We start from the raw sequence: 11,060 nt of genomic DNA, 5'->3' as shown, positions 1-11,060 counted from the left end.
GGCTCCTCTCCTATTCAAACACCTTCCCTTTGTGACCAGAAAGGAAATATGGGGTAAGAGTCAACTCCTCGCAGACTATTTCCTATTTCATGGGAAAGGCCTCCTGGAGAGAGCCGCTCTCTCACACGCTTTGGTGGGTGACCACCAGCAGGAGGTACCCGAGGGGTCTCCACAGTCCTGTGGAGGTGGAAAACACACCAAAGCAGACCTCATCCCCAGAGGTGAGCAGGGACTGGCACCAGGAACCCACCTTGTGTGTGGCACCACCAGCCTGCAAGGCAGGAGCAGGGCTTTGGCCAAGCCAACACAGAGCCGGGGAGGAAGCTCTCCACACATCCAGCGCCAGAGCTGAACAGGAGCATTCACACAGTGCCTGTGTGCTGAGGAGAACCACGTCCACAGTGACAGGGGCTCAAATCAGTGCTGGCTTCCCTGCAGGTTTAACTACCTTATGCCAGAAATTAAATTGGTCCCTGCTGTCTTGGCGAGCTCTTTTACAGTATTGGGAAGAGTAGATTAGCAGTATCTGTGCCTAGCCTAAACTGCCACACACTGGTGCTATTTTCTTTGAAACAAACACTTCTGCTGGACATAAAAAGAAACTTAAGTAAAGAAATTATTATAGAATACAAAATACGACGCCTGCAGCATGAACAGAGGATTGATCACTGCTCCTTGCACCCACCGGGAGGCTGCAGGAACACTGACGCAGCAACCCCACACCCATGCTGCACGCCTGGTACGTCTCTGCTCCGACACACAGCACACACATTGCAGCTGCCCAGGATAAACATGTACATTCAGCCCTAATAGCCTTTCTAAAGCTGCTCTTTAATAGCCCACGAAGCAGCCCCTTTGGCTGTAGCCACAAGAAAGCGCTTTTGGAAGCTTCCTATATCCTTTATTTTCCACCCAAATCCCCCCCGCCCCCCCCCCGAAATCATAAAGCACACAGACTGCGGACTTAAAAAGAGTTAACAGGGTCACAACCACGCTTCCATCCCACCCACCCCAGCCCAAACCCCCAAGGCACGTCAGACTGCCCTCCCTCTAGGACTACCTTCACCTAACTTTGCCCCCTTTCCCCCAGTTTTAAAGGGTGAAGCCAACACGTTTTCCTCACCAAGTGCTTTCACCACTCTTTGTACTGATACAAACAAATTCTAACAAAACGCATCTGAACTCCCACCCTAGTGTTTCCATGGGAAATGTTAATCTTCTTTCAACACATTCCCTGATGGACGTTGCCACCAGTTGGCCTTTGCAGAACTGAGGTCAAATTTGGAAAGCTTTGTCAGAGGGATCCCGAGTCCCTCGACAGGAGATAGGCCTTTTTAATTTTGTTTGCAAGTTGTTCTAGGTTTGCTTGCTCCTGGAAGCCAGACATCTGCTGGAAGGGTAACTTTGGTGCAATTCTAGCTTCCCACCAGCTCAAGCCCACCTTCTTTCCAAGCCAACATTATTGCCCTGAAGTTTTGTGTGTGAAGATTTTCAGAAAGAAGAGCAAACAGCTACGTGCAATCCCCCACCCCAGAGGATCAGGACCATGACCTGCTCTTTCCCACCACCAGAGAGGGGACTGTCCCCTTGCCGAGGTCCATACTGACAGTTGCTCAACTTCTGTTCCTCTTCAGTGCTCTGAATCCGAGACGTAAGAAGGCTGAGTCCATCTCCACACGAGCATATCTTCTCCTGCTACCCTGTGTGACTCTGTCTGAATCCGTGACTCATTTGAAGCCAGGAAGTCCACAGCTCTCTCCCACACCCGCTTCATTTTCTTTCTGCAAGAAACAGCAAGAAAAGGAAAACAAATGAGAATCATACTCTCATTGTGCTTTCCTGCTTACAGCAACTGTGGCTGCTTATCAAGCTACTGCGAGCTGCCTCCTCTCCTCTGTGCAGACAGTAAAGGAGATTAAACCAGAATTCTGGTGTAGAGGCAATTTCAGGCCAGGCCATGAAAAACCAGGTCCTGCCTGGGGGAGAAGATGAGACCTTCTGTCAGTACCAGTAGTTGATGACTGCCCTGAGTTTCAAGCTCAATCTGCATTGTGAAGGGATTCTATTAGCAAACTGCCCTCACCCTTCCTGCTTGCAGAGGTATCTCAGACCAGGGAGGACAAACTGAAGTTCACCCCAGTTTTGAATCGATGTCTAGTAATTCTGGTGTCACACACACAGACCAGTTCAAAGCAGCTGAAATTACCACTAGTAGGAAAGGAGCTTTTTGGTTGACAAAGAGTGAGGACGTTTAAGACTTTGCAGCACACACAGCGTGCTGTGCCATCACAACAAAGTAGCTCCATTTAACTAAAATACAACACTCCTGCAGACATGGAGCAAGTGGCACATAAACCACCAAGAACCAGGCTGCAACCTCTGCCCCCTGGAGCAACTATCTCGACCACAACTCCTTTTTGACAAAGCACCAAACCCAGCCATCTCACTGTATCTCCCTTTCAAGCTGCCCAGCTTGAACTGGTAACCTTCCAGGCAGCAACATGCAGAACCACTTGAGAAGATCCCCCCAGTCCCCTATTCAAATTGTGGGAAGGTTTGTTCTGCAAAGCACAGCACCTGGTGGGAGAATAAGGTACGGCTGAGAAAGAGGACAGCATCTTACATACATGAGATGAAGGGCTGAAAATCAGATGCTCCATGCCCAAGCAGAACAAAATCCAATTACTGTTTGATAGCACATTGATAGTACACCTGTGTGACTGCACAAAGTATCAGCCCCAGGACTGTCACATTAATCTACAGAAGGTTAAGACATAGCCTGAGTTATGTCAAAACCCTTTATAAACTCAAAAGCCAGACTAGTCTGGCTCAGTCTCCTGCAGTCCAGCTTCCCATCAATTGTCTGCACATAGTCTGTTGCCCCGTAACTGCATTTTTCAGCTGAGCTGAGTAACATCATGCTGACGGCTCTCCTAAATGAGCAGAATTCAGCTCACCTGCTCTGAGGGGGGATGAGGCTGTCCCGAACATGGAATATTCCAACATAGGGGTAACGCTCCAGGTTCCGTTCCCATTCCTTATAGTGGTCCTGGACAACAGCTGCAGGGCCAGAGGACAGAACAGTGAGACACCTCAACAGTGCAGAGAAAAGAAGGCTACTTGCATTTAGAGAGCTACTGGATTCTACCTATGATCTTCTTCACCATTTCATACATGGCCTGTTCCTCTTCCTCCATCTTCCGCCAGCGATACCTAAGGAAGAGCAGGATCCCCCAAAGAGTTATCAGACCTAGAACAGAAACAAATGGAATTCAGTTCCAAATGTACTTGCTGGATGCTAGCAGGTTTATTTCTGACACTGCCTCTCCCCAGAGGCAGTTTTCACTCCCTGCTACCCCAGCCTGCTTGGAACTGAATCCAAGCAGTTCATTTTGTTCACCAGCGCAGCTGCACCCTGCAAAAACCTTGGTGCTGACACCACCTGCAGCAGAAGCAGCGTGGATGTGGAAGAGGTGGTCGGAAGGCCTCATCACGGAGGTCTTTTCGCCCCCATCAGAAACTCAGCACAACCACAGGGCTTCAATTCTCTGAGTCCCAGCGCTATCTCTTTGCGAGAGGCCTCCCCCACAATAATCACTTAGGAAGACTGTCAAGCTTCACTGCTCTGAAGATAGCTGCTTGATAAGGAAATAAAGCCCGAGGCTCCAGTGCCAGCCTGAAATTCGGGAGATCTATATTGAAGGTTTAGCATTGACGAATGCCCCCATTACAACATGAGCTAACTTTAGTACCTCAGTCTCTGCAATAAACATAACTATCCCCTTTCACCCCACCTTGTCTGGCTAGATTATAAACTCTCCTAGTCAACACTCATCTCTCGTTATCGCCACGCTCAGTAAGACCTCTGTTGCAGCTGGGGCATGACGGACTCTTCCAATAAAACCTCTTACACTGAAATGCTACAAGTCACTATTAAAGAGGCTGGAAGACTTTGCAGCTTGCTGCAAGAGAAGAAAGAAACCCCTCACCTTTCAGGTCGGTTAGCATAGTTATTTTGCAGACCACAGTAACGGGTACTCGAGGAATACCCAGAGAACTAATCAGCTTTCTGATTTAAAAGCAAGCATTAAGCACTCACAGCACAAGAGCAGGTCTACAGGTCTCCGTCTGCTGCCAGAACAAAGGTTAATTAGAAATTAACTCATCAGCAGATTCATTTCACCTCTGTTAGTAATTTCATATAGCTGGGAGAATGTGTGCACGCAGGTTCACCTCTACAGCTAGTGAGGGGAGAAGCTGATTACCAACACCAGTGACTTACACCAGAAGAACAGGAAGAGGTTCATGATGGCAGTGACCACTGCCCGACGGAAACGGCAGCCAAGGCCCATCTGAGGATGGGCTGATTCAAGGCAGAACACGTCCTCCACTTTGGTAACTGGTTCCGAAAGGTCTCTGCCTTTCAACCTGATGGGAAGAGGCAGAAAATCTTCACTGAAGAGAACAGGCACTTCAAGTGCAGTCTTTAATCAACACAGGCAGAACAAGCAGGCTGCAGATGCAGTAACTCGTTCTGTACACCACATAGAAAACACACCAACATCCTTGCAGCCCCTTTTTCCAGAACATTTTGGGACTGGCTGCATAGCAAGGCATGGATATGGCTTCAGAAAAGGCAGCAGGGCTGGAACTCCCACTGGTAAAGTGAAGTCTCCCTCTGCAGACTCTTTGACAGCACCTCTCAGCGTGCACAAGATTAAACTTTAAATTGGATTCCCACCTCCCAGCACAGAGAAATGGAAATGTTTACTGAGTCACTCAGCAGCAATTGCAGAGAGAGCAGTTGAGGGAGGCTGCCACTGCCCAGGGAGGTTACACTGTTTTCCTCAACACAGATGAGCATAAACTGTTTAGCCACAAAAGTGACAAGGCATCAACTGTATCTGCAATGAGAACAGACACACCCTCGGAAAGAATTCCTGGCAAAATCCTAAACACATCCTCCTGCAAATTCCCTTCCACACACCTGCTGTGCTGCCCGAGATGCTTTAACTCGCTTCTTTATATACAGATCTCCACTGATGCTGTCTCCTTCCTAGGTACTCTTAGCCAACAGGCATCAAGAAACCCACGTGAAAGCCATGAGATTCCGAGGAATTGGACTAAAGGGGATTTTATTTTTTAAGCTACTAATTCATTTGGTGTTTGCAATGAATAACCTATTAGACGAAGGCGTTTTCTCAATTTACTACTGCACAACTCACAGACTGCTGGATCTGGATACTGGATTCTACAGGAGCTGGAGACACGCAGTTGTTTCCCACCCCCTTGTCTTGTTTACAATCCAAATTCCATGGAAATACTTTGAATACGCAGCAGCAGAACCCAGTGAGAGCTCGTTTTCAGTTCTGCCTCTCAGACTAGCACCTAGAAAAATAATCTCGTCACGTTTGCTCCCAGTGGCACCCGCAGGTTTTGAAGCATGAACTCCCTCTGACGCTGCGCAGACGGCCTGGAAGTGAATCCATGTGGAGAGCTGCTAATTATGAAAACCAGAAGATGGGAGGATATTGTACCACCCAGCTCCTGACACGAGCACTGCTTGCTCCTCTGTAAAAATAGGAACGTGAAAACTCTGGATCCCAGCCCACCTGCAGATCCAAGCCTGTCACTAACGAAACTATGTCCTGTCCTGGGAATGTGCCACACACCAATAATCAAAGCAGCAGACACTGTCTGATCCTTAGATCACTGCAGCTTTTCAGCTAACATCAAGCAGTGGGAATTCATACAAGCTGTGCCCACCAACTCCAGCGTTACTACTGTTCCAATTCATTTAATCAGAGACAGGTTTAGCAATGTTACAATGCAAACACATGTTAGGCTTCAGAGTTAACACAGACTGGAGGCAGCCCACACTTCCCGGAGGAAGATAATGATGTCTGCAGACTCTGGATAACAGCCTTTCATTAGGTAATGACCCAAATGCAGTATATTTTTACCTGGAAAAATAAAATAAAATAGTATTTCTGTGATTTCTCATGTACTGAAGAGACTGCAAGCTGAGAAACTCAAGAGAGAAAAACCCCACTGATGACTGACCAACACCCCACATAATCAGTCAGAGCATTCATTTCAACATGTGCTGTGTGTTCTGCCAGAAAGACACTAAAGATAGCGTTCAACAACCCATTTTCCTCTCCTCCTCCTCAGGACTTGCTCCAAAGCATCTCAAAGCACAGGTGATGTTACCTACTAAAGAGAGGGCTTTGCTGTCTAATAAACCCTTTGGTCAAAGGATGCAGTTCCAGACAACACTGACGCTCTGTCTCCAGTAACTGTGCTAAAGAAAAGTTTTCTTGAGAGAAGTGGCTACATGGGCAAATTTAAGCAGCAGGTTGCTGTCACAGGACCACCACATCTCAACCCTGCAGGAAGCACAACACAACCTCTGGTAGCCACAAACAGCCTTCAGAGGTACAGCTCATCTGCGTCCACGAATGCAATGTCTCGCAGTCCAGCCTGGGAAACAGGCTCCCCAGGGGTGAGCTCAGTTGCCAGTTTTTGCTGCAGGGCTGTACTTTTCACTTGGAAGCTTGCCCAGCAAACACTGACAAAGCCAGTCCCAGATTGTCTTCTGAACTCTAACGAGGTATGGGAGCTTTCAGGGCACACCACAGAGGATGTCAAATTATCTATCAGCCAACACCGGGAAACAGAACTTAGTGGGCTTCTACTTACCATATTCCTAAATCCTTGTTAGTGTTTAGTATCCAGTGCAGGGCAGCTTCAAACTTCTTTGGGGAACTACCAGTTACATTCTGTACAGAAGAATCCATAAAAAGATTAGTTCTCCATTCATTTAAAATACCGAGTGACATTATTTCATTACAGCAGTTTCACTCTATAGGGTCTGTCCCTGGGTTAATTCTTAGGATAATTCTGCAAACTGGAAGAAGGAGACCCAAATCTGAAGGTCTGCCTGGACTAAAGTCTTCTGACTACAGCAGGTGATGCATGAAGCACTCTGTGAAATAACACTATCCCAGACCGTTAAGACTAACCACTAAATACAACATAATCTTACTGACAGTTTACCATGAAAGAAATGGAATGCTACATCAAAGCAGTCTGCCTTGTGACACTTTGGGGTATAGAAAAATCCTTCTTCTGCCCACCCCTTAATCCAGGGAAAATTCTGGTTTCAGAAGACTGATGACTATGGTGAAACAACAAACCATTAAGTTAGATTTACAGGGGCTGAATCAGAGATGTAGGAGAAGATTATTTTCAGAAGAACTGCTGAGAACAGGCCTGGCCAAAGGGGAAGCTAGAGATAAAGGAAAGAATCCAAACAGGATGAGGAAGTAAAACAGATGGTGAATCACTTTAGTATCTATTATTTATTGCCTTGTAAGAGCCTAAGCACTATGTTATAACAATAGCTGCTCACAGCCTACTCACCACCACATGATCCTTTGCTTCACTAACCCAAATGCATTTGCTTTTTAGATTCTCAGGGTTTCCACATTCAAAATTACCTGGTAAAAAAGTCAAATAGAAATGATGTTATGAAAAAATAGAAAAGCCCTTCAACATTTCAGGGATACACGGAAGTGGCTGTGAGCTGTCCTTTAAAGTTGGCTGTAGCTCTAGGCAAAATGATTACCAGACAAGATTTATGCTGTAGGCAGGTAAGATTACAACTATTAATAAAATGCTCAGCCACTGCACATAGGTTGGATAAGTGCAATCAAACCTCATGCTTCAATGTGTGAGCTCCTCCACACAGAATGAGGGGAAAAATACTGTTCCTCCCCTTGCCTCTGACCTAATGCCTTGCAGAGGGGCTCCTTCCATCAGGTATCAAAGACTGGAGGCAATGATCAGCGTTCAAAATGCTTCTAAGGAGCCTAAATCACAGCTCTACTTTCTACCCAGGCAGAAGAATGCTGGTGAGGAACACCATCTACATCTTGCTTCACAAAGCTGACCGAGCAAATATACTGAGGGTCTGCATAAAACTGAGGGAAATTCTGCAGTCTGATCTGATCTGAAAAGATTTAGGAATTCTGTGAAGCTTAAGTATCTAAAGACTTCAGGTCTGAAACCTAGAAAATGAAACTTAAGGACTTTTACTGATTAACACTCTAGACATCTTGCTAAACCACTTTCTACTCATACAGTGAGTATCTAGCAGTCTTCTCCATCACAAAATACTACTTATAGGCCAGATTTGCTCAAACATAGTAGAGACTGGCTGAACTGGTGTGCTCCATCAGCTCCTCAGCCAGGAGAGCCTGTCTTACTCTGCACTGAGAATAAAAGAGAGGCACTCACATCATCAGCTGCTGTGTTTCAGCAGAGCTGAATCTCTTAAGTTGCTTTAACTTTATTTGTACTAACACATCAGCTTACACTTAACTTGCTCTGAGTGTCTTGAAGACAATTTCATGATGCTGGTAGAAAAGAACTATAAACAGGAATATTTCTACCTCACAATCCCAATATATCAAGTGCAAGTAAGGACCACTCCACGAGAGCACAGCAACACGAGGGCATTAGCTACGCACGATTCAGAACAAAAACAAACACATCTTTCTCTATTTTTCTATTACCTGACTTTTTCAGAGCTCTTCAGGTGGAACTGACAGTTCCAGAAACCCCACTCTTCAAACTGAGGTTTAAAATGTCCAGTCAGCTGGGAGAGGCAGTTTGCTGTACGCTCACAAGTGTTCTAGAACGACAATTGGAACTTACCAGCTTGAACAGACAAGTAGTTGTACAACTCGTGCAGCACGTTGATCACGACATCCTTCTGTTTAGCTTGACAGAACTGAAAGTCAGAAAGAGGTAACAAACATGAACAGCAACAGGACAACGGTCAGACTAGCTAAAAATAGCAGAACAAAAGAGCAGCAGTGTGTTTGGCTCCAGTCATGCACCACTAGTTCAAACTCAACACACCTGCAGCAAAGGTTCACAGTTCAGGAGCCAAGTCAAGCAAGGGCATCCCCAGCCCAGGCTGTACCACCAGGCATCTGACCAACCACTCATGGATTCTTTGCCTCCAAAACATCCCGCAACCATAACTCTGAATCCAATGCAAGATTTTCACTCTCCTAATAATCCATTAGGATAAAAAAAACAGGGCTGTACAAACCCTTTATGATGGAATTCAGAGAATTAGTTGGATTACATCTTGTATTGCTAAGGCTGAACACAGCTTTATTGCAAACCAATATCGCTTCTGTTACAATATTAAAGAAACTGATTCACGTAATTGGGGATTTAAATTTTTATCTTTCAGTCTCATACACAGCCCTAATTTAATCTGCCCCATTAATTCCAACTCATCGAGCCACAATTTCTCTGTAACCCGACAGAACTAATAATTTTACTGTGATATCAGTGGAAGTTACCTACAGTAATTACTCTCGTGTGAGAATCCCCAAGCCACAATACTTGAAGATAAATAAATATATGCTTACATCATCTGTTCTTTTGTCACAATCCACAGGCAAGAGAATAACTACAAGAGAGAAGGGGAGGATGAATTAGCTGGCTGCAAAACAAGAGCTTTGATCAAGAAAGTAATTATCTTTTTAAAAGAAGGCTCTACTTTAAAGCCTGATTCTGCTGTTCTTACTCTCACCCTACATTACCTTGCTATGCAAATAGCACATTCAAAAGCACTGCTCTGGTAGGCAGCAAAACAAATAAAACGGGTGCAAGTGATGAATTCTAATCAGCTGGAAATTAAAACCTGGGCTCTGAATGTTTTAACAGCTCCTGTTCAAGACATTTCATGCTGCTTTACTCTCCCACACCTTCGCACTGATCTTTTACCATCTCACAATGCCACTTGCTGCGTGCCACGGTCACCTGAAATAACATGGTGATAACAGGGATTTGAATCAAGCCTCCCCAAGGCAAAAGCAGCAGATTTATTGCAGTTGGAGCTGTTAGCTCTGCAGTTATGGCCTCTGGTTTAACAGCTTCCTCCTGCCCCAACACCTGGCTATACCTTGGCCACTGGTCCACCATGCAGCACTTCCTGGCAACCTATAAACCACCGAATTTGAAGCTGTGCTGCAAGATTCCTTGCTTCAAAATACGACTGGTCTCAAAATATCCAACCAAGGTGTAGAGGCTACATCAGAAATGGATGTTGGACAGTTTTATTCTGACGTTGAGAAAGGAGGAAGGAGCTTTCCCGGCACACGCAAAGCACACAAACACCTACAGCGGGCTGAGTTTAAGGACTTGCACCTTCCTAACTGCTCCCCAAACCCCTTCTTCTTTCAGCTCATGAACTGACACTTCCCTCTGTTCTAGCTGGGGAACTCTGCTCTAAAAAGTGGGGGACAAGAAGCTCCTTTTCATTTCCAAGCTCTGCCACACTTGAAGTGCTGAAGAACCAATTCGACCGCTGTAGTGCCAGGATAAAGGCCACGAAGGGCTGTGCTGTGCAGAGGCCAACATCAGAAAGACACAACGGGCAATCACACAGACATTATGTTACACAACAGACAATGGTAAAACACATCCTTGGCCCAGCAGAAATGTCACTCTCCATAAAACCCCTGGTTTTGAAGGACCGAAGGCCAAATTCATTTGTAAAAAGCACACACCTGACTTACTTTCTGTAACTAACAATGTGCAAAGGGAGATGGAAACAGGGACAGGAGCAGAGACGTCAGGTTATGGCAATGAGAGTGATAAATGTGATGGTGATGGAAGTAATGAAAAGAAAGCAGGAAAGAAAGGTGAAGAATGAAGTTGAAAGCCAGGATTAAAACCCGTCCACGTACAGTTCTCCTCTCTCTTGTCAAGCCAGCCTGACCCAATCATCTTCACCACGAGGATGCCCAGAAAAATGAGCAGCAGCACGACGCTGGCGAAGCAGAGGAACTGGGAGAAGTAGTACTCGAGGCCTTTGCTCTTCCCCTCCATCTGCTGCTTCGGGGCTGACCGCAACAAGCGAGTCCTGGGGGTTACTCCCTGCCCTGCTCCCGACCTGTCCCACCAGCTCCCCGAGGCCAGCCCTGTGTCGGAGGCAGCCCTCCCCAGGGGCCGCCGCATCAAGCGCCCTCCCC

General features: G+C 46.2%; 1 protein-coding gene across 1 annotated transcript; it reads right to left on the bottom strand.

Annotated features, from left to right (window-relative positions):
• Positions 1 to 1,343: 1,343 nt before the first annotated feature.
• Positions 1,344 to 11,046, bottom strand: LEMD2 (LEM domain containing 2). Its single transcript, XM_010021631.1, has 9 exons — positions 10,776 to 11,046; positions 9,453 to 9,493; positions 8,722 to 8,797; positions 7,426 to 7,502; positions 6,703 to 6,782; positions 4,283 to 4,428; positions 3,149 to 3,250; positions 2,958 to 3,060; positions 1,344 to 1,781 (listed from the first exon to the last, which is right to left on the bottom strand). The coding sequence occupies exons 1-9, from the start codon at positions 11,044 to 11,046 to the stop codon at positions 1,631 to 1,633; spliced, it is 1,047 nt and encodes a 348-aa protein (XP_010019933.1). The 3' UTR covers positions 1,344 to 1,630.
• Between the last annotated feature and the right edge of the window lie 14 nt (positions 11,047 to 11,060).

This window comes from Nestor notabilis, unplaced genomic scaffold (assembly GCF_000696875.1).
Source record: "Nestor notabilis isolate BGI_N333 unplaced genomic scaffold, ASM69687v1 scaffold28509, whole genome shotgun sequence".
Classification (NCBI taxonomy): Eukaryota; Metazoa; Chordata; class Aves; order Psittaciformes; family Psittacidae; genus Nestor; species Nestor notabilis.
This window is presented reverse-complemented; position numbering and strand designations above follow the sequence as displayed.